The following is a 24,102-nucleotide window of genomic DNA, read 5'->3' as shown; positions in this document are numbered from 1 at the left end:
GTGCCAAATGCCATTACATATATGAAGTGAACCATCAGTGCACACAGGGACCCCGACATAGGCTGTTGAGAAACCTTGATCCATTTTTGGCACAGTCAGAGGTATGCCAAATAGAGTTGGTGCGCTGACTTGTAGTTGATGTGCCTGATCTCATTCCAGATTTTGCTAAATCCTATTTGCATTCTTTCCCAGTGGCTGGATTAGTCTAACAGCAGGAAATTTTTATAAAAACCTTCTTGACAATAGTACTACAACAGTGTTGCTGTTACCAGCTTGTCCTGGCTATTTTATGAGCAGAACCATTTTTAGTAAGAACTCTTCTGCATAACACATTTTCCTGTGGAAATGCTATGCATTCATAACCTGGAGACATTTTTGCTATCATAACTGCTCCAGCCACTCCAGCTCTGCTGGGATTCCTTAATCTGGGCAGATTCCCAGAAAATTCAAGCTAATGAACAGGGTACCTGGGACTCCAAGCCAGAGCCCACTTAGCTTCCCAAAGGAAGTTGTCTTCAGCAGCAGGACAAGTGTGGGAGTTCAGACTTTCCTGCTTCTTTCTTGCAGTGTGAAGTTCAGTCTGGTACAGAGAGCTGGAGAAAGGTCTCCTTTTCCATTTAGGGATGAGTGGGGTTGGAGGAGCTGTCAGCAAAGCAGAGGAAGGCTCTGAGCTGGTCCCATGAAGGCTAAAGTGCAGGGAAGGGCCCCAAGAGCTTCAGCTTGAAGTCCTAGTATCTTGCACAGATGTTGAGAGGTTGCAGTAGCAACTGCTATTCCAGCTCACGGACTGGAGTAATGGTCAGAGATGGGGATACATTGCAGCATCTTTATTGGCCGTAATATGGGGAGATGGATTCTACTTTACCATCTGTTCTAGTTACTTGGGCTTTAGGTGGCAAAGTGAATTCCACCATAATATGATCAATTTACCATATATTTGCAGGTCAGTAGCAACCAGTGATCACCATTCTCTCCCTTTCAGCATTGTTTCTGAAGTTCAGGAAAGTATTTTTTTCCTCTGGGACTATTTGCTGAACCCCTCCCTTGCTGAAGCTTCACCCAAGAAAACCAAATCCAGGAGTGCATCTAAACAATCTTCAGAAATATGCTACTTTCATCCCGTCAGCAGGCCCACATTCCATCAATGAAAGACTAGTGTGGCATAGTCCAATCCCCATTCTCTCAACCACGGCTCTTCAGACAAACTTCAGGAACATGCAGAACAGAAACATTCACCCACAGCCCTCAAGGCTCAGCATGGGACCAAATAGCCAGACTTCTCCCCACTGTCAGGCTCCTCAAAGGTCAGTGAATGCTGTGGCCCTGCATAGTCACCAACTAGCCCTGTGATGTGTATCTGCAATATTCTGTAATAATACCAAAGCTATTGGTGATTTACCCTCAAAGCTTTTAAAGTCCCCATCTCTCTCATACCAGGGAAATATTTAATAGCTTTGAAGTTAGTAATATAACTAAAAGTAATGTATCAGATATGAAAGAGTTTTGTATAATATTAGTGCTAAAATAATTTCAGTACCTTGCAAAAGGCATTGTTCCCTACTTGCAGTGAGGTAGAATGTGTGCGTGTGAAAAGCCCTAACTGATTTTTTAAAATTTTAATTTCTGGTTATAGCAGTGGCAGTAGATTACTCTCTGCTTAGGAGGTTTATGAAGAAGCCTATTAACTTGATAGTTCATTTCCTGGAATTTTATGACATTTACATGGTTTTAAACTTTTGTAATAGCATCTAGTTGCTGTGGTGATAGTCATACAATAAGGCTTTAGTCCTGCCAAAACTTACGCATATGCTCAACTTTAAGTACGCAAGTTGTCCCATTTACTTCATTAAGCATGTTCTTAAGTCTTTGAAGGACTGGGTCTTAATCTTCACACTTATCTCCATTATCCATTTATGCTGTGACTTTTGAATAATAAATAATTTATTCTACCTTTTATAACAGGTGAATATTGTAGTAAACTGCCTTTTTTTTTTTAGTTTTGATGGAATTAAAAATGATGTCCTGATACAATACCTTTGTGCTGATGCAATCATGAGTCTATATGCACTAATAATTATTTAGCTATTAATACTTATTAATCATTCCCTTCTTCCTGGTTTGGTGCAATATCTTAAATACTATTTTTCCCTGTAAATCAACTAAACAAACTGGGGGGGGGGGGAGAATAAAAAAATATATACAGGTATATATAAAAATATAACTGCTATTGTTTCTTATCACTCATTATAATTTATAATCTATGAAATATAAAGACTATTTAAGAATCAAGATGTCATGAAGTAGCTAACCCATTACACCCAACATTCCATATTATATTCACAGCTGAAGGAATATTGTACATATAGGGTCTGATTCTGCCAACATTATCCACAGCAGGCAGGCCTTTAGACTCCTAAATTGCAAGTTGCTCTGTGCAGGAAGACCCCCATTAAAGTCAGCTTGTCTCTGCACAGGTGCAGGGCTCCAACTGTGCAGAGCAGCTTGCAGGATAGGTGTTTTAGTCTGTGGTAAATCTGAAGCACTTTTCCTATCTTGGGGCTCTTTCATAATTACCACCTGTGTGTGTGTGTGTGTGTGTGTGTGTGTGTGTGTGTGTGTGTGTGTGTCTATATATATATATGAAGGGTGGGCACATGGTTCTGTGGAATGAGCAGTGATCAATCCAATCTAGTCTGCTACATTGAGAATGTCTGAATAAGTGAACTACATTCAATAAAATATGTTGTTGTGTTCTTGTAGATAGTAAGGAAGGATGCTTTACAAACTTAGTATATTTAGTTCAAGTTTCCAGGTGTCAAATATGGGCTTTGCATCAGGTAACCACAAATTTAGGATACGTTTTTTCACTATCAGTGAAAAAGGACTGGTAACAGCAATTTTACACACACTGATGTTATGACTTTTGTGGATACACAGAAAACATAGAACTGAAGTGAAAGTTATTCCCACAAACAGTGAAATAGGGATGCCACCTACCAGTTCAAAATAGCATTGGCAGTGCTGGCCAAATTTTGTTTGCAGTTGCAGAGGAAAATTACAGTCTATGTATGATGTAATACTGTGGTTATGAATCTGTTGCAAGTTAATATTTTATAAATGGCATCAAAGGCTCTAGACAAGTTAGCCTCTAATACTTCAAATCCATGTCTTTGTCAGAACTTATGGGGACTGATGATCTTTCATCTATAGTATTCTATAAGATTGTATAAAATGTGGAAATAAAATGTCGGAGACTTTTCTTATTGTGGGTGTTTCTCTGTGTCTTTTATATGAACTGTATTGTGTTGTGACTACAGTTGGTTCAGGGACATAAGAATGGTACTGAAGAAGCAGGTCATTTAGAGTTGTAATCCTTGGACCAACCTAGGCTTTGATTTTCGTTTGCAGGTTGAGCCAGTACAACAGATGTGGTAGTCAAAAGATAATGCTTTAGACAGGAGCCTAAAAAAGTCAGTCTTACAGGAGAAATGATGGCTTGTTCAACCATTTTCCATGGTAATACCTGTTATTGGCTAGAACCTAAGTGTAGCCATTCCTGAATCACACAGCGATGCTGCATAGTTGTAGTTTCCAGTTCAGAAAGATGAGGCCTCCTACTTCTGTGGACATTTGTATTTGATAATGCTAGTCCTAGCTTTCTTGGTTTTCCACAAAAAGTGTTTGATAGCTTGAACCAATTTTTATAATAGGGAGGACTTGTCAGGGTGAAAGTAGCCTCAGAAATATGATAATTTTCATTACACGAACATGGCCCCATAATTACTGCAGATAGTTTTATTGTACTTGGGGCAAATACCAGTTTAGTAAAATAAACTCTTTAACAGACATGGGACCCTAAAGTTCTTTACCTACTATCAGTGGAAACAGAATTATGAGCATCACTAGTTAATGGAATTCATCCCACTAGGGAGCTAATAACTGCACAACTCATGACAAAGAAGCCAAACGCACATGATGAAGGTGTTTTTCCTTGAATTAGATTGATTTCACATCCCACAAATGCTCATTATTATTTCTCTTCTGCCAGACCAATACAGAAATAATAAACAGGTATGGTTCAGTGAAATGGTTTCAGAATGTATGATATGCAGGAGCATCATTATATTCTCTGGACTTGCAAGTTTAGCCCACAACTCCATGAGTTTTCACTTCCGTCATACATTTGAGGCAGACAGGCACCTTTGATATAGCTGAATTTTTTACCATTAATTCAAGCACCTTTATCTGTTTTCCAAATGCCCCAGTCCAGTTGTGCCTCATTCTGAGGTCCTTTGTCTCATTCTGGAACATTCTCCTTAGAGTCTCCCAGTAATTCTCCTAATAACCGCCTTGGGTGACAACCTCTCTGACAAAACTGCCAAGGCCAAAAGAAAAATAAATCAAGGGAACTTTTATGACAAGGCAATTTAATTCAGGCTCTCCAGATTTTGTAGCCTGACTTCCCAGAACTTTGCCATCTGTGGTGGTCTCTGAAACAGTAAAAAAACCACCAGCCTCTTAATCTTCTGGTGAAGGACAATCTTCAATGGTCTTACAACCAGTTGACCAGCTAGAAAAAAGCTATTAATAAGGACAGTTACTACTGGGTCTCTATTGTCCTTCTTTCCGCCTTTCTCCCAGACCTATTAGCAAAAGCATTTGTAGAGGCTACAGCCCTATCGCCAGTTGTAGAAAAGGGGAAAAGGGTTAGTCAAATCTTCCAGTGCCCTACCAGTCAAGGTCAAGTTAGCTAGTGTTACTGAAATTCCCAGTAATACTGTTCCCTTAGATCGGGGTGGGCAAACTATGGCACGCGGGTCGGATCCGGCCCATCATGGCTTTGGATCCGGCCCGCAGGATTGCCACCCCTGTGGCGCTGTGGGCCCATGCCGCTCCCAGAAGCTGCCGGCACCATGTCCCTGGGGTGGCAGGACAGAGGGCTCCACCCGCCGCACCTCCTATTGGCCAGGAATAGGGAACTGCGGAGGTACTCACAGGTGAGGGCAGCACACAGAGCCCTCTGCTCCCCATCTCCCAGGAGCCACAGGGATGTGGTACCGGCTGCTTCTGGAAGTGACGTGGGGCCCTGGCCCCGGTGTGCACCGCTGCCACCCCGGAGCCACTCCAGGTAAGTGGTGCTGGGCCGGAGCCTGCACCCCAAACCCCTCCTGCACCGCAACCCCCTGCCCTGAGCCCCCACTGCACCTCTCCTGCACACAACCCCCTGCCCTGAGCCCCTTCCTGCACACTGCACCCGCTCCTACAGCTCACACTCCTTCCTGCACCCCTGCCCCAGCCTTACATTCACAGCCCTGCACGCAATTTCCCCACCCAGATGTGGCCCTTGAGCCAAAAAATTTGCTCATCCCTGCCTTAGATGTATGGGCCTCACTTGAAGGACCTAGGGTACGTCTACACTACGGGATTATTCCGATTTTACATAAACCGGTTTTATAAAACAGATTGTATAAAGTTGAGTGCACGCGGCCACACTAAGCACATTAATTCGACAGTGTGCGTCCATGGTCCGCGGCTAGCGTCGATTTCTGGAGCGTTGCACTGTGGGTAGCTTCCCGTAGCTATCCCATAGTTCCCGCAGTCTCTCCCGCCCTTTGGAATTCTGGGTTGAGAGCCCAGTGCCTGATGGGGCAAAAATCATTGTCGCGGGTGATTCTGAGTACAGCTTCATCCCTCCCTTCGTGAAAGCAGCAGACAACCGTTTTGCGCCTTTTTTCCTGACTGAACTGTGCAAACGGCATAGCACAGCAAGCATGGACCCTGCTCAGATCAATACCGCAATAGTGGACGTTGTAAACACCTTGCGCATTCTTGTGCAGTCTATGCTGAAGCGGGACCTGCAAAGCCAGGTGAGGAGGAGGCAGCGGCTACGGCAGCGCGGCGACGAGAGTGATGAGGACATGGACACAGAATTATCTCAAACCGCGGGCCCCTGCACTTTGGAGATCCTGCTGGTAATGGGGCAGGTTCTAGCCATTGAACGCCGATTTTGGGCTCGGGAAACAAGCACAGACTGATGGGACTGCATAGCTTTGCAGGTGTGGGATGATTCCCAGTGGCTGCGAAACTTTCGCATGCATAAGGGCACTTTCATGGAACTTTGTGACTTGCTTTCCCCTGCCCTGAAACGCCATAATACCAAGATGAGAGCAGCCCTCACAGTGCAGAAGCGAGTGGCAATAGCCCTCTGGAAGCTTGCAACGCCAGACAGCTACCGGTCAGTCGGGAGTCAATTTGGAGTGGGCGAATCTACTGCGGGGGCTGCTGTGATGCAAGTAGCCAAAGAAATCATTAAGCTGCTGCTATGAAAGGTTGTGACTCTGGGAAACGTGCAGGTCATAGTGGATGGCTTTGCTGCAATGGGATTCCCTAACTGTGGGGGAGCGATAGAGGGAACCCATATCCCTATCTTGGCACCGGAGCACCAGGGCACCCAGTACATAAACCGCAAGGGGTACTTTTCAATGGTGCTGCAAGCACTGGTGGATCACAAGGGACATTTCACCAACATCCACGTGGGATGGCCAGGAAGGGTTCATGATGCTCGTGTCTTCAGAAGCACTGCTCTGTTTAAACTGCTGCAGCAAGGGAATTACTTCCCAGACCAGAAAATAACAGTTGGGGATGTTGAAATGCCTGTAGTTATCCTGGGTGACCCAGCCTACCCCTTGATGCCATGGCTCATGAAGCCATACACAGGCAGCCTGGACAGTGGTCAGGAGCTGTTCAATTACAGGCTGAGCAAGTGCAGAATGGTGGTAGAATGTGCATTTGGCCATTTAAAGGCACGCAGTGATACCAGATTACTTGCTACATGCATGGCGTGGTAAAGTGTCCTACCATGGTGGACAGAACAAGGCTGCCTTGCCCAGAAACCTTCTGCAAAGGCTTTTGGAGTACCTCCAGGAGAGCTTCATGGAGATGTCCCTGGAGGATTTCCGCTCCATCCCCAGACATGTTAACAAACTTTTCCAGTAACTTTACTGGCCGCGAATGCATCCCAAGCCCTCATGGCAAATCAATCATTAAAAAACGCTTGCTTTTAAACCATGTTTTATATTTACAAAGGTACACTCACCAGAGTTGCTTCCATGGCTTCACTGTCTGGGCTAGTGGCTTGGGAGGGCTGGGAGGGTAATTCTGTCTGAGTCACAAAAAGCTCCTGGCTGTTGGGGCTAACGGAGTGCTGTGTGCTCGCTGCAAGGTCGTCCTCCTCTTCCTCCTCCTCCTCCTCATCTTCCCCTTCTGCAGAATCCTCAGCCATGGTTGAGATTACAACCCCCACCTCGGAATCCACGGACAGGGGTGGGGTAGTGGTGGCGCAGCCCCCTAAAATTGCATGCAGCTCAGCGTAGAAGCGGCATGTTTTCGGCCCTGACCCGGACCTTCTGTTTGCTTCTTTGGTTTTCTGGTAGGCTTGTCTGAGCTCCTTAACTTTCACTCTGCACTGCACTGAGTCTCTGGTGTGGCCTTTTCCCATCATAGCCTTGGAAATTTTTTCAAATATTTTTTCATTTCGTCTTTTGGAACGTAGTTCTGTTAGCACTGAATCCTCTCCCCATATAGCGATCAGATCCAGTACCTCCCATGCGGTCCATGCTGGAGCTCTTTTTCTATTCTCAGGAGTTTGCATTGCTAGCTGTGCTGATGAGCTCTGTGTGGTCACCTGTGCTGATCACAGCTCCACGCTGGCCAAACAGGAAATGAAATTCAAAAGTTCGCGAGGCTTTTCCTGTATACCTGGCCAGTGCATCCGAGTTCAGACTGCTGTCCAGAGTGGTCACAGTGGTGCACTCTGGGATACCGCCCGGAGGCCAATACCGTCGATTTGCGGCCACACTAACCCTAATCCGATATGGTAATACCGATTTTAGCGCTACTCCTCTCATCGGGGAGGAGTACAGAAACCGATTTAAAGAGCCCTTTATATCGATATAAAGGGCCTCGTAGTGTGGACGGGTACAGCGTTAAATCGGTTTAACGCTGCTAAAATTGGTTTAAACGCGTAGTGTAGACCAGGCCCTAGTCTAGAAGGGTATTAAAGCATTAGACTCTGAGTTCTCTGTTAACTCTCTCTATCCAGTAAGCTTCAATAAAATGGATTTGAAGGATTCAGATTTCTTGGATAACAACTGTCTCCACAAGGAAGTTCCAGATCAGCCCTGCTATTTTTCCTTGGGGGACCTGCTGGTTCTATGCAGGAAAATTACCCAAGTTTCAAAGTTTTTTCCTACCTTCTCCTTCAGGCGGTCCTGTAGTGTTTCTTATTAACTGTGAGTAGAATAGGCTTGATGATGTTTTACCTCTCTACCCAGCATTCCAGAAATGAAATACCATAATCTGTGCAGCCCTGAATTCTGGCAAATCACATAATTTTCCTGCTGATGAAGTTAAGCTCAGGTCTGTCTCCCCTAAAACAGATTCTGCAATGGCCAACTGTTTGCAGAGTAATTCCCTACCAGTTGGAGGTAATGCCATGAACAAAGTTCCTCCAGATCTGAAATATTCACCTTGAAATGTTAGTAGCAACCTCAGAGTAAAGAACTATAAAAGCAAAGACATCTGAGCAAGACAAATTGGGAACTATATCAAGAGAAAATATGCTTAAGTGGGACTTACGTTGTACAGAGGCGTCATGTCGGCCTCTGCGCAACAGGGGGAATTCACCCACTATGTTACATTCCCATAAACCTAAATTGGCACCACTATGAATGCAGCTGTTATCAGAACACCCATCTTTTGCAAAATGAGCTACCGTTGCCTATATTAATTAGCAACCTGATTGTCCTTGTAGTGTGTTCATTTAATTAGCATTGTAGAAAGCATTAACATTTAGAAACATAGGAATTGTGATACCTGAAAAAGCCAGTAAACCATCTAGTCTTATATCTTGTTTCTGACAGTTGCCTGTGCTGGAAGCTTTGGAGGAAGGCGAAGAAGAACAATATAATAGACCCTGCAAACCCTACAATAATATACTGTTGTACCATAGGAGGAAGGGGGGAATTTTCTTGCTGACTTGACACGATATTCATTTTATGCCCTGAAAAGAAGGGTTGGTTGCCTTGTCATTTTTATGCTAGCTAATATAATTGCTCATACGTGTTATAAGTTTCAGTGAAAATACCATCCTCATTGCTTAAATTACCATTTTAATAGTTAATCTCCACAGACCCCATCTTGTTTGCTTTTAATTGAGTAGTTACTGTGGTTAGAGGAAAGGAAGAGTTAAAAACAGAAAACAATTCTATTTTATAATTGTTTTTGTTTGTAAGCTATTATTTCTTTCATGTTATCTAAATTAAATAAGTTATTCTGTCCTGCCACTAATATTTTCATTGCAAAGGAGAATTTTCCCACTTGGCAAATAATTCTGCTATAATAATATTTTAAAGAAATTCTGTGAATTCCTTTCTCTAGTCTTCATGCTTGCCTTTTACTCACATTGACAAGAAGGGGAACGTAGGTCCACACATCAAGGAGAGAATGGAACCTATCAAATGAGCTGCAAATTACAGGGGAATTTTTTTTTTTGCAGGGGTTGTTTGATATTTCAATCCAGTAGTGGTTTAAGTGCCCATTGCTATGTTGATAACATGCAGAACTTGAATTTGGCCTATTTATTTCTCATTTTCAAGTCCACATGCGTGATGTGTTTTCAGTTTGGGATTTTAAACTGTTAATTTACTTTTTAAAGTTTACAGTTTGTCAATAATAAAATCATAAATCATTTTTGTACTATGATGCAATCCCTGCACTTAACTTTTACAGCAAAAATGTCTCACTAATAATGTCCTTGCACTTTTCTCTTGTCAAGAGTGAAAAGTTTTCAGTGAAAACGTTGCTCTTACAGCAAAATAGTGACATCTCCTGGTCACCACTCTGGCTACATTTATTAGTTTTCTGGAAACAAAGAAGATAAAGGAGAAACACCAGGGAAGAAAATGACTGAATAATTTGGATTTTAGTAAATCATCTGGTACATTATCTTACTAAATCGCTAACACAAACTCATTCAAAATAAGCTTGGATATGAACAATTGAGAATTACCTGAATGATAAAATAATTATTAATGTTTTAAAAAATTAGAGTATATGATTTTAGGCCCCAGTGCTGCAAATTAGGCATACTGTTAACTTACGCATATTATTGATTTGCATTTAAGTAGGCCCATTGAAATGAATGGGGTGGCTTGTGTGCACACCTTACTCATGTCTGATCCATGAAGCAATTTTGGTGCCTAAGTCCCCATGCACAATACTGCTGTAATCTGTGAAACTCCCACTTGGCTGCTGCTTAACCTTGTAGGCACCTAAACTCACTAGGTGCCTACGTTTTAGATACTGGGGTGTGTGTGCACTGTAGCCACACTCTAGATATCTGGATGCCTCTCTCTCGCCTAAGCCCCAGAACACTTCACAAACTGGGGGAAGATGTGTGTTCTGCAACCTATGTCATGTGGGGGGTCTTGACCCAGTGGGCAGCCTCTGAGCACGCCTACTGGTTTCGGTCCCATTCAAAATCCAGCCAGAGAAGGAGGAGGAAATGGCACTTAACTTTTGTCTAATTTTTAGTCCAGTGGTTAGAGCACTCACCGGGGGTGTGGAAGACCCAGCATCAATTCCTCTCTCTCTGACGGAAGAGGGAAAAGGATTTGAACAAGGATCTCTCCCATCTCTCAACAGAGTGCTCTAACCACTGTTTTATGGGATATTTTGATGTGGGGCTCCCACAGCATCTCCTATTGAAACTGTTCCATTGTGGATCAATAATGAAATAGTGATTGGAGCAGGGGGCCTGCACTCGGTGTCTCCCACCTCCTGTCCTAACTACTGGATTACGAAGTCATACTCAGTCTGTAGCCCAATGACTGTTCCACTGTGGATAAATACTTACATGGTCATTGGGGCAGAGAGAGAGAATGACTCTAGTCAGTGGTTAGGACACCCACAGGGACAGCAGTGTTGTTCATGTGATTTTTCTAGGCATTTCTTTGCTCAGCATTGCACCGCTTGAGGATATGCCTACACTGCAAAAAAGACCTGCAGTAGCAAGTCTGAGGGACTGGATCAACAGACTCCTGTTCACACTACAGGGCTAAAAATAGCAATGGAGATGTTTGGGCCCAACTGGAACCTGGGGCTATGAAACCCAGCAAGTGGGAGTGGGTCTCAGGGCCTGGGCTCCAACCCAAGCCCTGCTGTCTAAACGGCTAGCCCCAGCTGACCCTGGCTCTGAGACTGGCTGCCACGGGTCTCTTTTTGCAGTGTAGATGCACCCTAAACCCCTTTGTGGATTCCACCCTAAGAGTTTACAGGATTGGAGCCTCAGTGTTTTACTGCATTCTAAATAACACAGGTTCTTTTCTTTTTCTTTCCTAGTTCTCAGTGGACATACGGCAAACAAGCTACATGCTGAAGGCCCACGGTTTTCACACTGCCAGGACAGAGAATTTTTGAGTGTCTTGGCTAACTTCACAACCATTCTGAAATGCACAAAAATGAAGTCTAGAATACAATTTAAAAAATAGGGACTAGTTTGGACCCTGCCAATTTAAACCAACCTGCTGCCCCCTTTATCTCCCCAGAATGTGAAAAGCTGGGGTCAGGGAACCTTACTCCCAGCTGTTTTGCTATTTTCAAATTCCCACATTTAGAATGTGAACTGTGACCTTCATTGACACCCAGCTCTGAGTGCCTCACACATCACCCAGCTTTTGGTCAAACTGCTGCATTCGGAAGGTGGGTGCTTTCAAGGGGAAAGCGGGTTTTAAATGTTTCACCACAAAATCCTTCCTCGGGCGGGTGAGATGCATTGAAGCAGGCCTCACAATGCGTTTCCACCGAGGGGGTGCTCACGTGAGCCAGGCTTTTGCACGGCTCCCTGGAGAGTCCTGCGGGAAACCATGGCTGCCCGCCGGTCCGCAGGTGTAGCCACGCCGGTGGCCAGGAGATGTCACTGTTTTGCTGCAAGCGCCGAGATGTCGCCAAACAGGGCTCACCCCAAGCGGCTGGGAAACTGCTAGTGGCTGAGCCGGCTTTGTAGAGGCAGGGAGGGAGGGGAGAATGCTGCCTTGCCAATGCCAGAAAGAGCCGGGAGGTGTCTCAAATGTGGGACTTGCTTATCAGTGAAACCTACCCGCCGTCTCTCCCTTTTCCTCAGCTCCCTTGCGCGCTGCGCTGGGCCGGGGAAGCAGCAGCGGCCGCCTGAGCTCAGAGGCTGGGCGGCGGCAGGGATCATGGCTGCTCCTCAGCAGCACCAGCTCCTGCAGTACAGCGTGAAGCTGCTGTTGGTGAGCGAGGAGCAGCTGCGGGGGGGGCTGCAGCTTGCCAGCCCCAACCAGGGCGCGCTCCAGCTGGCGGTGCAGCCGGGCGAGGAGGATGCAGACGTGACTGTGACAGACGGTGAAGTATTGAGCACGCGCGGCTGCGTGGGTGGGTTGGTGGCTGTCGCGGGGGGGGGGGTTGCTCCTGCCAGGGCAGCTCGGGGAGGGGGCGCTCGGCTTGCTGTTGAAAACTGTTTTCCATCCTTTCCCCGCCGTGGGAGCCAGCTCCCTGCCCGGCGAGCAGGGTCCCGCTTGCCCCGGGGCTCGCCCCTCCAGGGGCAGGGCTTGCTTTGCACGAGGGAGGGATGGGGGGGGTGAGGAACTGTCCCCTGGGGGCGCGTGCGCGCACTGGGCAGCTCGGCACAGCCAGTCTTCGTTTGCGCGGCTGCTGCGCCCAACGTGGGAATCCCTCTCCCCCCGCGGCGGCTGGCAGCACAACTTGTTGCAGCGTATCTGTGTCTCTGGACTCACGCTGAGGCCGAAATTCGATGCAGTAGGGGCAGGGGGGTGAAATGACTGCGGCCACCTGATTTTCATGTTCAGTTGCAGGACGGAAGTTTCTTCCTGCGTAGTCAGTAGTTGCCTTGTCCGCAATGCACTGAGCCCCTTCTTGAGTCAGTTACTCCCTGCACCATTCTCGGCTTCAGGTGCTGTAACAGTGACTGAATAGAGGAGAACATGGCTTAGCATCTGGTGAAGACACTGCATTTTGTCAGCTTTTGCTGCAGGGCTGTTCCTTTATTCTGCGTCCCTCCTGTCGTTGGGGGTCCCTTGTTACTCCTGCAGTACAAGTAATGAATAACAATACTATGGTGATGAGCGCATTAGCAATGTTTGGAGAGATGCTGCAGCTGGACAGGTGCTGTGTCTCCATTTGTTTGTACAGCACCAAACCCCACTGATAATAGGAGGGTAAATGGTATGTTCTCACAATTTCCTACGAAGTAATGGATTAGTAGATACAGGTTCTTACTGTGGCTTTAGTGAAAACATAGCTGCCATTATGTGCTTTTGAAATGCTCATAGGACCTTTTGATATCAATTAATTTTATGGAGGAAAAGTATTGGCCGGAATGTCAGGGCTGCTCCCCCTCCTGTTTTATTTTTATTTTGTATTTTAAGTGCGTGCTATGGGATTTTTAACATTAACCAGACATAGATAGAATAGGTCTTTGTTTAACATCCTTGAAGGAGAAGCTCTTGATTCCTCCCAAGACAGGAGGGTAAAAGCAACGAAATTGAAGGAGTGTGGGGGTAAACCATTTCCTAGATGCATTAATTTGACTCTGTGTTTATGTTAACACTTAAAACTTCTCACACACTGGTTTCTGTGTTAGTCTGTTTGTAATGCTGCAAGGCAATGTATCAAAGCCATGTCCAACCACTGTTAGCAGTGGTGTTCAATTAGTCTCACAAATAAAATCCAAGAAAATACATCCCTTTTTCCATACACTGTGAATGGCAAGGATCAGCCCTCCAGTCACTTCTTATTGTTGTCTGCAAATGTGTCATGCTATTTTAGGATTCAAAAGGGACAAGCACACAAAAGCACAGGTGAAGAGTGCATCTGTGCGCATGCTCTGTCAAAATGTAAAGAGAACTTTGGTCACTTTGTCCAATGTGTGGTGTATTTTATATACTTATTTGCTAGTACATTAGGCTTTCAATAAGAAAAAAGAATTGGAGGGAAGGGATCTGGGGCTAGGGAGAGCACAGTAAAAAAAAAAATACTTTGAAAGTGTAATGGCTATGAAAGGAAAATGAGTGCTGTCAGTTAGTAAAACAGATGAACCCTGGGATTATCCTGCAATGTGTTGAGCACCCTTTAACTCCCATTGGCACTTTGGAAGACTGGGTCCAAAAAGTGCTGAAAGGGAGTGTGAGATTAGGTGGTACAGCAGATGAAAATCCTGTTTGGGTCAATAGTGTAAATCAATCTGATCTCATCCTAATTGTTAGTAGATACTTGTCCATGTTACTAAACAGGCAGACAATGTAGCATTTGTCAATCCCTCTCTCTCCCCAAAACTGGCCATAGATAAGGATAGTAAGATGGTATGGAGTGGGATTTAGAGGTCCATTGTTTGGAAGATTGGATATCACCTATCTGACTGGTTATGTCCATTTTATGCCTCAGAGACACTTAGCTTTTATAAGCACTGACAGTCATCATCCGTTAAATACACTGGAATTTATTTTTCTACCAGCATTTAAAGTTAACAGATATTTGAATTGGAAAAGGATCATGTGACCCAACTGAAAACTTGAAAAATACAATTAAGACATTGTTTTTATCAAGTCTAGGTTGTTAAACAGCCTTTGAAGTCCATAACAAATCCCAGATCCGTTTATGCTGCTTTGGTTTCTCTGCTGCTGATCCAATTCACAGATTTGTCCCGATGCTGCCATGCTGATCTAATAAAGGCTTGTATTTACATGTTGTACTTGGACAGAATTGAGGCCTGATCCTCCCGGCCTTTACTCACCAAAGGCAGTTCCTTAATCATGCAAGTGATTTGACTTCGGTGAGGACTACTCATGTGAGTTCAGGATCAGGCTCCAGTTTATTAAGGGCTCAGTTATGGCTTTTGGATGCTGAATAGCATTGGGGAAAGTACCATCCTTGGCAAAAGAGGGGAATACATCCACAACTGTAGCTCTTTAGATGGCTTGCACATCTCTGTCCTCTCCTCCTGCACATTCACACAGCACCCTAAGCACTGTCAGACCAGGTGTGAGGGGAGATTCTTTTTAGAGCCATATTGCAGTTTTATCATTTGCTGCTTGAGCAGTTACTGTATTAAGAGAGAGATTAAGATTGCAAACACTTCTCTTATGTGCCTTATTTTAGCCCCTATGACTTTGATTTGGGCTGAAAGTTGTCACATTTACTTTAAAAGATAAGGAGAACTTTTCTGTGAAGGTTGAATAAAATTGGCTATGATGTGTCTTCTCTTTACAAATAGGTTATTTTAAAAGACATTATGCTGACTTGAAATCTTGACTTGTTTTTAAGTGTCTCTGTAGCTCAGAAATGACTTCTAACCCTTCAAACTTTCTGTGTGACTAAATTTTCTTCCAAAATTATGCAAAGGCTATGTTTAGGCAAAAAGTTGTAATTCACCAAACTTATTAATATTTGTTGTAATGATTATTGTGTGGGAGTACTTTGCCCTCTGGTGGATGGTTGCAGCTTGGAGCAAATATTAAGGTTCCTCCTCACTTAACCAAGGTAGAAGGCTTTCTCTTAGCTCAAGGAGTAGCAGACTGTTTTTTCTGGTGCTTAAGAACCAGGGTTCTGTTCCAGTCTTTACAGACTTGCATGGTTTGTCTGTTAGCTGTAGGCTTTATTTGTAGCAATGGCTTCATTGCAGAATGACACACTATTTTTTTCTTCAATGTGTAAACGAAAATTGGTTACCCTGTCTTTGAGCTACAGATGGTTAAAAATGACTGTCAATATGGAGGCACTCTGTAGCAGCAGATCTGTAGTTATAATGGAGCCCTGATTTCCAACATAAGTCCTATCATCACGTCCATTTATTCTGTTCTATCTGGGTTTTATACCATGCTCACCATCTTATCCGAGTGCTTTGCAATAGTGCATTAAGCATCAGGACAACTTCTGTCATGTGTTTGTTCTCTTATCCTTTTCCTCAGTGATGGAGTGGGTACACAGTGGCCACACTATAGCAGACCTTAAGGTGGCCATCCTGCAGCAAAAAAACTTCAGGACCAGACTTCAAAGAGAAACTGCTGAGCTTCAGTTCATCTGCAAATTTGACACCATCAGCTCAGGATTGAACAAAGACTGTGAATGGTTTCTCCTCTCTTGGTTTTCACACCTCAACTGCTAGAACAGGGCCTCATCCCCCCTGATTGAACTGACCTCGTTATCTCTAGCTTGCTTGCTAGCACACATATATATACCTGCCCCTGGATTTTTCCATTACATGCATCTGAGGAAGTGGGTATTCACCCACGAAAGCTCATGCTCCAAAACGTCTGTTAGTCTATAAGGTGCCACAGGATTCTTTGCTGCTTTTGGAATATAATATGTATACACACACACACGTGTTGCTATATGTTTATGCTAGAGAAGGCAACACTGAAGAGGTGTATCCTGCATTTGGAGCGGAAGGGGTGAGATTTGTGATGGCCCTTAGTTCCTGTGGGAGTCCATTCCACAGTCTTGCGCCAGCCTCTGAGGAAGAACCGTCTCCTGCACAGAGGAGCTTTACGTTTCCTGTTGAGAGTTCCATTATTCCACAGGTGCAAGGCTGTTGACTTCTAACATTGCACAGGGCAAGTAATTTTGTGATTACTAGACCATTTGTTCAGAGCCTTGGAAGTCTACTAGCCTACCATTAAGTTATGAATGATTTAAAAACTTGACATTTTATTCGGAGTCCACTTTTGGGGAGAGAGTCGTCCCTCTAGCTAAAAACAGTTTGACTGCAAATCTTCAAACTTTAAACACAGTCACATACCACTACCATGTAAAGAATAGGCTTACTGTACTTAAATGTTGGAAATTATTTACCAATATAGACCTTTCAGCTTTAATTAAAGCATGTACAGTTTATCAATGTGAAGTCTGCGTGGCACAACAGATGCTTTATAGAGTCTGTGCAGAAGTGGAGGGGTAATGGGAACGCTGAAGATACATTGCCATGTGCAATGTAGGAGGTGAAGCAGAGGAGCCATAAATGCAGGTATTCTGCAGAGCTCCAAAGCTGTACCAGAAAATGGAAGCTATAGGGAGCCAGAGATCCTGTGGCGCCCATGAGCTTTGCTGGACAGTGTGAGCTTGGGGCAACAGGGACTTGTAGTCATGCCCAGATTGCATTTTGGAATGGCAGGAGAGAACACACTGTGGAGCTACTAAGCTCTATTGGCCTAGTAAGTTTTTTGTTGCTGCTGTTTTTGTTTTTTGTAAACAGGGAAGTTAAATAATAAACTTGCTTCCTCAATCTTGATTAATGTTGCTCTGCTACATATGTGTACCAAGGAATGTTAGAGTTAAAAAATAAATAAATCTTAACCAATGAGGCAGTGTATCCTACTGGATAGAGCACTGCATTGGGACTTAGCAGACCTGGAATTCTGTTCCCACCTCTGCCAATAAACTTCTGGGTGATGTTGGGCAATTCACTTCACTGCTCTGTGCCTCAGTTTCTTCGTATGTAAAATGGCCATGATACTTCCATTGGAAAGCACTTCGAGATTTATTGATGACAAGTGCTATATAATAGTACTATTAATAAGAGTATTAAGTATAAATATTTAACTGCTTACTTACAAGGAAGGTAGAAAAATGTTCAGATACTTTCTTGGTCCTTAAAACTCTTGGGTAAGTATACATATAAAACATTTAGCTCACCTATTCGAAAAAATAACTGTAACTCTGTCCCTCTTGGCTTCCCACTATCCATCTAGCAGGGATATGCTTCTATTAACTGTAGTATATAGGAATTGAGTAGCATCCGTTTGGGAGCCCTCTACTGCGCCTCCATATCTTCAATTGCAGAAGCAGCAGATATCTAACAGAGTAGCTAAATTTATAGGGAGAGGCGGGGAGAGAGAGAGAGACTCGCTGTCTGACTGGGGGGAGGAGGTGGAAGAGGCAGGTAGCAAATACAGTTACTCGGAGTCCAGTTGTGTCCATATGGCTTCATCATATCGTTAATGCTGTGTAGAGAGCAAAGACATAATACTAACCATATTTTTGTATGCTGACCATGAATAGAGCTCATCAGAGAAGAGGCCGATTTGTCAAACCCATAAAGTTTCATGAAACTCTTTGGATTCAATGAATTTTCATTGTACCACAGGCAGGGTTCCAATGGAACCCTGTCCATCAGGTAGGTTTCATTTGGAAACTTGCCTGGTTTCCTGCCAGATCTCCTGGAGGGCTTCTGTGGAGCCCAGACTTCCAGGGTCTGTGGCTGCGGGGCAGCCCCGCCATGCCAAAACTTTCAGGAACCTGGGAATTGGCCCCCAGATGTGTAGCAGGGAGCCTGGAAGTCCTGTGATGGGCCACTAAGGAGCATAAATATTTTCAGAAATGCCACGTGTTGGTGTTTCTGAAACAGAAGGTTTTCTGAATTTCCAGTTCATGACAAATTTTGAAATATCAAAATTTCTTGTGAACAAGAAATCCCAAGTTTTGGCTAGGTCTAATGATGAATCAAAATGTAATACATACTGTACACATGTTGACTCTCTTCTCTCTAGTGTGGTAATTAGGTAATGTGCTATATTGCTGTGATGAACAGGTGTGTATTTATTGAGTGGATTGGATGTAGGTGAACATGTAGACTGTGTCCAGAAGGGGACAGACTTGTTGACTCTTATTCAAAGGATGAATAGTGGGATTTCCAGCCATTATAGGGAAAGTGGATGTAGCAGGTTGACTTTTTGCATATGGCTGGGATGGTGGGGTGGGGAAAAGGTGTACTGCTTCTGAAATGTACATGGAAAATAAGATGTGATCTATTTCAGTCTCTAAACCATGTGGGGTAGGTGGGTGGGGAGGCTCACATCTCTGGTCTTTATATGGATAGTAACAAGCAAGATACATTCGTGAATATTTGTGATGGGCTTAGGTACTATGATGATGGGGCCACATAAGAACATAAAGATGATGTTGTCTCTGGCTAATTATGGGAGAATGAACTTATAGGTGGAGTGTGGTTGTGTGTGGGCCATATGTTGTCGTTTGTAGTTTGCCAGAGTTTATAGTCTTTATGATAACGTAGGATGGCTAAGCTGGGTGGCAATGTATGTCTGGTGTTTTAGGCTGAGACGAGAGAGGTGTATGGAGGTGGAGTTAAGATGATTTGATTTTACAATAGTACAGTGGAATTGTATGTACGAACTGTGAGTGATTTTGAATATTTTAGTACTGCCTACCTCAGGTGTTCAAATATCATGAGTGACTTAAAATCATGAGGTTATTTTTTAATCATCAATGTTGGCCCCCCCCTTCTGCTTTCTGAGACTTTAGGATTCACTCACTTCATGAACAGCTTTTTTCCATAACCATGAGGGGTAGAAATGTTTTTAAATAAATGAAGGCTGAGATTCTCATGCAGTTTCTGGATTGCAGCTTCTGGAGATATCCCCAAAATCACAAGATTTATGATAAAATCGCAAGAGTTTGCAACATTTAATATTTCTCTACCCGCCCTTAAATGTTTATTTCCATGCTTCAGAAGTTGTAGGTTTTCGTATTGGGGGGAAGCAGTGGGGTGTTCCCCGGTAACACTCCTTGATATACAAAGAAATAGCAACCTTAAATTTAAGCCAGCAAAGCTTTGAACATTCTAAAGCAACTTTTTAATGAGACTAGTGTACTTTTTTTTATAGAATCACAATATTATTGTCAAGCTATTTAAAATAAGAGAACATGCTTGTTTTGGTTTAGAAACAAACTTAAATGATATTACATTTTCTGGCTTTATAGAATTATAGGAAAATGCAGTAGTGCTGTCTAGCAAATATATTTAATTATATTTGAAATACACACAAGAATGATAGCCTAAATAGGTTAATGGTGGAAACAGTTTTATTCACAGGACCTGCATTGCACAGTGTATAGGAGCCAAAAGTGAACTGGATGACGAGGCTTGTTTGTTTCGACTAGTAAGAAAAAAATTCCTCTACTAAACACTGCTGCTTTTCTTTTTTCTCCCTGACAGTAGTTACACTTAAACTATCCTATCTTACTCAAAACAGACTTCCCAGTTCAGAGACTGGTAGCCTCATGCTAGTCGAAATTCACATCTGGAATAAGTATGCATTTTGTTCTTTGTATATTTTGTGAGTTTTTGGGGAAGGGGAAACAGAAAGTTGTGTAAACTGAAGAGAGGAGATTCGAGGATAACTGAAATATATTTCTGTTCTATTGGTTGTTAGTGTGAGTCTACTTACACAAGCTAACTTTTAAATTATTTTTTTTTGCTTTTTATTATTTTTAAAACTATGAGCATCTGAGAGTGGTGTTGAATTACAAGACAATCAGTAGAACATTAACCAAAAAGGAAATCACCAAGGGGAGTACATTAGGCCAATCAAAAACCTATTCACAGCTCCACATAAACATTACATAGGACAAATTCCACAGTAAATATATTTCAATCAGAGACATAGTTTGAAGTCTAATAAATGCTCTGTTGATTTGCTTCAATTCAGAAATCAAGAAGATAAGAATTTATAGTGATTTTCAAAACCACAGTCTTTCCTCCAAGTGTTAGTATTACAGTTAAGATTTCAGAAGTAAGCTGTGGGAACACAAATTTGTACTCTATCATAAAAAGAGGGAGATATCTAAGTATCATGTTTAGTACATAAACATGTTTGCTACATAAAAAACTTGTATGTTGAGCAGAAAGGTTTTACAAATTCTTCACTTGAAAATTGAAACAAACTGGGTCTTAACTTTGGGAAATTATTAAGCCTTTTTTTCCCTTTTGATTATTTAAAAAAAATGCGACTTTTGAGAATATTGAAAATAAGGTGTAGGGTTCTGAAGATGTCCCTGCTCTGTATACCCATCTCTCTGAAAATAGTTTGAACTGAGACAAATTAAAAGTCCTTTGGCTAACTCAAGATTAAATTTTTCATCCAACAGTTTTCAAATAATTTGAGCATTGAGGTAAAAAGATTATTTTTAGTATTTTTTTTTTAAGCCTATTGGTTATAGACTGCAGACCCTGGACTTTTTTCCAGGGCTTTCAATCTCAGAAGCAACATAACATTGTCTGGTACTAATGTTTTCAATAACATTTATTTAATATTTAAATACAGCATAATTTGAGATCTTAAGTGTTCCCTTTGTTCTACTGAAGTTTCCAACTTCTGAATCTTTGGAGAAATAGTATCCAACTTTAATCCATTTTTTAATGAGGTGATATAAATTGTTTAAGGTATCCTCCTCCTCTGCAGGGGTTTGGTTTTTTGCCCAGAGAAGTAGATGGTAAAACTCACATTTACTTCAATAGCGCATGATCGGCTCCCGGTTATGAGAGAAGCCAAACCTATAAACCAGCTAGATTAGGGCAAAAAGGTGGAGGAAGTAAGTGTGTGTGTGTGAGAGAGAGAGAGAGAGAGAGAGAGAGAGAGAGAATAGGGGGGCAGTACTATCTCAGAGGCTACATTGACTAAAGAAGTTCCTCACTACCTCAGCCATTGTTGATACCTGTTTTATTGATTTCAAGAGCCAAAAGAGTTTAAGGTGTTGTAAATCTTCTCACTGTCCAACATTGTTTCAATGTTACAATTCATTTTCTGGAGGCCGCTTCACTCAGTTTTTTGGCAAACACCCAAAAGCACTTATTCTAAAGTTAAAAAGTTATTGATTAAAATGCAAGAAAGAACAAGAAAGCAAAACAAGAACTTTGAAACTGAAATTGAGTAATTATGCAAAATGAATGTAATTACAACCTGTTAAAGTCTTTCTTCTTTTGGAGGCAAAATATTAGTTTTTTATTTTACTAACAACCTTTCTTTGATGAAAAGGAAAGGATTGGAGTCAGAGTCAGTCATGATTTATGAAGGGTATTTACTTTTCCAGTTTTAACAGACAGACACAAGGTGAAAAAGAAAGGGGATAGAAAAGGTGGTTAGAAGGGGGGGTTTAAATAAAGCTTTTGTCCATGATCTTGGAACGTTGGTCAGTCATGAATGGTTGCTTTAGTCTGGCTTGTTGGCCACAACAGCTGTTGCTCTGGACCCTGGCTCACATTCCAGTCAGGAATGTCATTTGGTTGTCCACCTTCTCAGACAAAGCAGGGCTGGATGGCCCATCTCATCTTGCCGTGCTGACGAATGCAGTGTAATTGATTTTAGGATTCGGCGAAAAGCTGAGAGGGAGGATAGGAGGAAGAATGGTTGGGCAGAAAATACCACAGTTATGTATCCTTACTGATGGGCTGAGCACAGGATATCATGATGATATGATGACTTTCAGGACTCGCAGCCTGGTGAAGAACAAAGTTCCTTAAACAAGAGCAAGACCTCGTGTCCTTCTCAGAAAGAAAATCATTTTGTCTGGTCTGTTCCTCCTGGTTTGGGATAGAGGAACATAAGATGAGAGTTTTTTAAAGTCTTGTAAGAAGCCCCACAAAGAGGAGTAGGTTGAAAAATGGGCAGCATAGTTCATCTTATTTGAATTAACCAATATAACTCACTTGCATAAGGCCAAACTTGGCAAGGTAACTTTGTTTCCATGATTTTTTTATTTATTAAATTCAACCTCACTGTCCTTGAGCTACGGCAGCTAGACCTTTTATTTGGACTAATTTTAATTTCTCTGGAGGGTTTTTGCACCTGTTTAATAACATTCACTATTAAAAACAACTTGACTTATTTTTTATAGTTAGTTCCCAAGCAGGCAAAATTATTGGCCCAATTGTTAGCACATATCTTAGGCCAGATCCTTAGCTGGTGTAAAATTGGCAATACTGAGTAAAGATGACAAGTATGTAATATGCCAGAAACATGGAAAATATAGAGGATTCTTACCCCTCATTATAATCCTTGGCACAAGAGTGCTAACTTCTGTAATTTGCCATAGTGAATTTTTTGAGATATGGAACTAGTTTGAGAAGACCAACTCATTTCTCATAGGCCACGAAACACTAATTATAGTGATTTTCAGGCAATACTCACCTGAGCTGGGTACAAGCAGTTAATCTGAAGGGGACACAGTTCATGTTCTGTTACCAGTTCCCTGGGCCGTTCATTTCCCCACATCAGATACTTTTTACTTTGATGAACTGCACTATTATTTTACTTCCCCCAAGTAGATATTTAGATTGTTTAATTTAATTTATTGTTACAATTTAGTTATAAACTGAACCAAATTCATCAAATTTGGAAATCTGTATTAGGAACTGAGAAGTAGTTATACATCTGTTCTGGTGCTGTAAATACATATGCATTGGCTTTATTAGCAACAACGGTCTGCCCAAGTACAGTAGTGATTGCAAACAGTTCTAAGCAGCAAAGCTGTTGTAGCTTCTTATCTACTTTTTATGCCATGCAAATCCTTCTTTTTCTTAGTGAAGACAAATGGTTGCTCCTGAAGACTAAGAAAATCATGAAGATGGTGCTTTCGGAGTATAATTCAGGCCCTCCCTGATACTCTGGCTGTATGGAGGCTTATAATTGCTCTTTTCCATGTCTTTCAGAAGAGTCATTGAAGCATAAAGGATTTCTTGGAGGGATTAAACAAATAATTTAAAGGTTGTTTAAATTATCACACCTATTTTAGAGGATTACGTTTTTTCTTTTCTTTTTTCAAGGGGAAACTGCAGGTCCTTTGCATCAGGCAGCTCTTGAAAGGGAGCAGATTACTCTGTATGAAGGAAGAATTAGTATGGCTGAATGTGATGCAATTAAAAATAGGAATCTTGAGATTTTCCTGTAGCTGTTCTGTTTCATAGTTCCATACCTTCTAATGAGAACAGATCATAACTCAAGACTTTTCAATAACTGCATTCTGAACATTTATTTCCCTTATTTTTCACATGGGCCAAGCTCTGGTTGTCACCTGCATATGCTTGAAGCATATCTAGCATAACATCTGTGTTTATAGTAACCACAATATTAACAAGATGTTACCTTTATGTAATCTGGGTAAGTGATCATATTCTCAAAATTTGAAAAACCTTGCTGTAGATACCATTAATTCATTCTTAGGTTCAACAATGAGTAGTGTTAAAATGGGATGTTCTAGATAGTGTACTTTATG

General features: G+C 42.4%; 1 protein-coding gene across 5 annotated transcripts in view; it reads left to right on the top strand.

Moving 5' to 3' along the window:
• Window positions 1–11,970: 11,970 nt before the first annotated feature.
• Window positions 11,971–24,102, top strand: part of LOC115653590 (histone-arginine methyltransferase CARM1-like) — a 136,243-nt gene continuing 124,111 nt past the window's right edge. Inside the window, exon 1 of one of the 5 annotated variants that reach the window (XM_030567049.1) lies at window positions 11,971–12,423. In XM_030567049.1, the coding sequence (XP_030422909.1) occupies window positions 12,099–12,423 (325 nt within the window). In that variant the 5' untranslated portion in view covers window positions 11,971–12,098. Of the gene's footprint in view, window positions 12,454–24,102 lie in introns of all 5 variants that reach the window. The other 4 variants (XM_030567047.1, XM_030567046.1, XM_030567050.1 and 1 more) reach the window with 4 other exon arrangements.

This window comes from Gopherus evgoodei, chromosome 6, assembly GCF_007399415.2.
Source record: "Gopherus evgoodei ecotype Sinaloan lineage chromosome 6, rGopEvg1_v1.p, whole genome shotgun sequence".
In the NCBI taxonomy this organism is placed as follows: Eukaryota; Metazoa; Chordata; order Testudines; family Testudinidae; genus Gopherus; species Gopherus evgoodei.
Note: the sequence above shows the minus strand (reverse complement) of the source record. Positions and strands in the feature narration are given on the sequence as shown.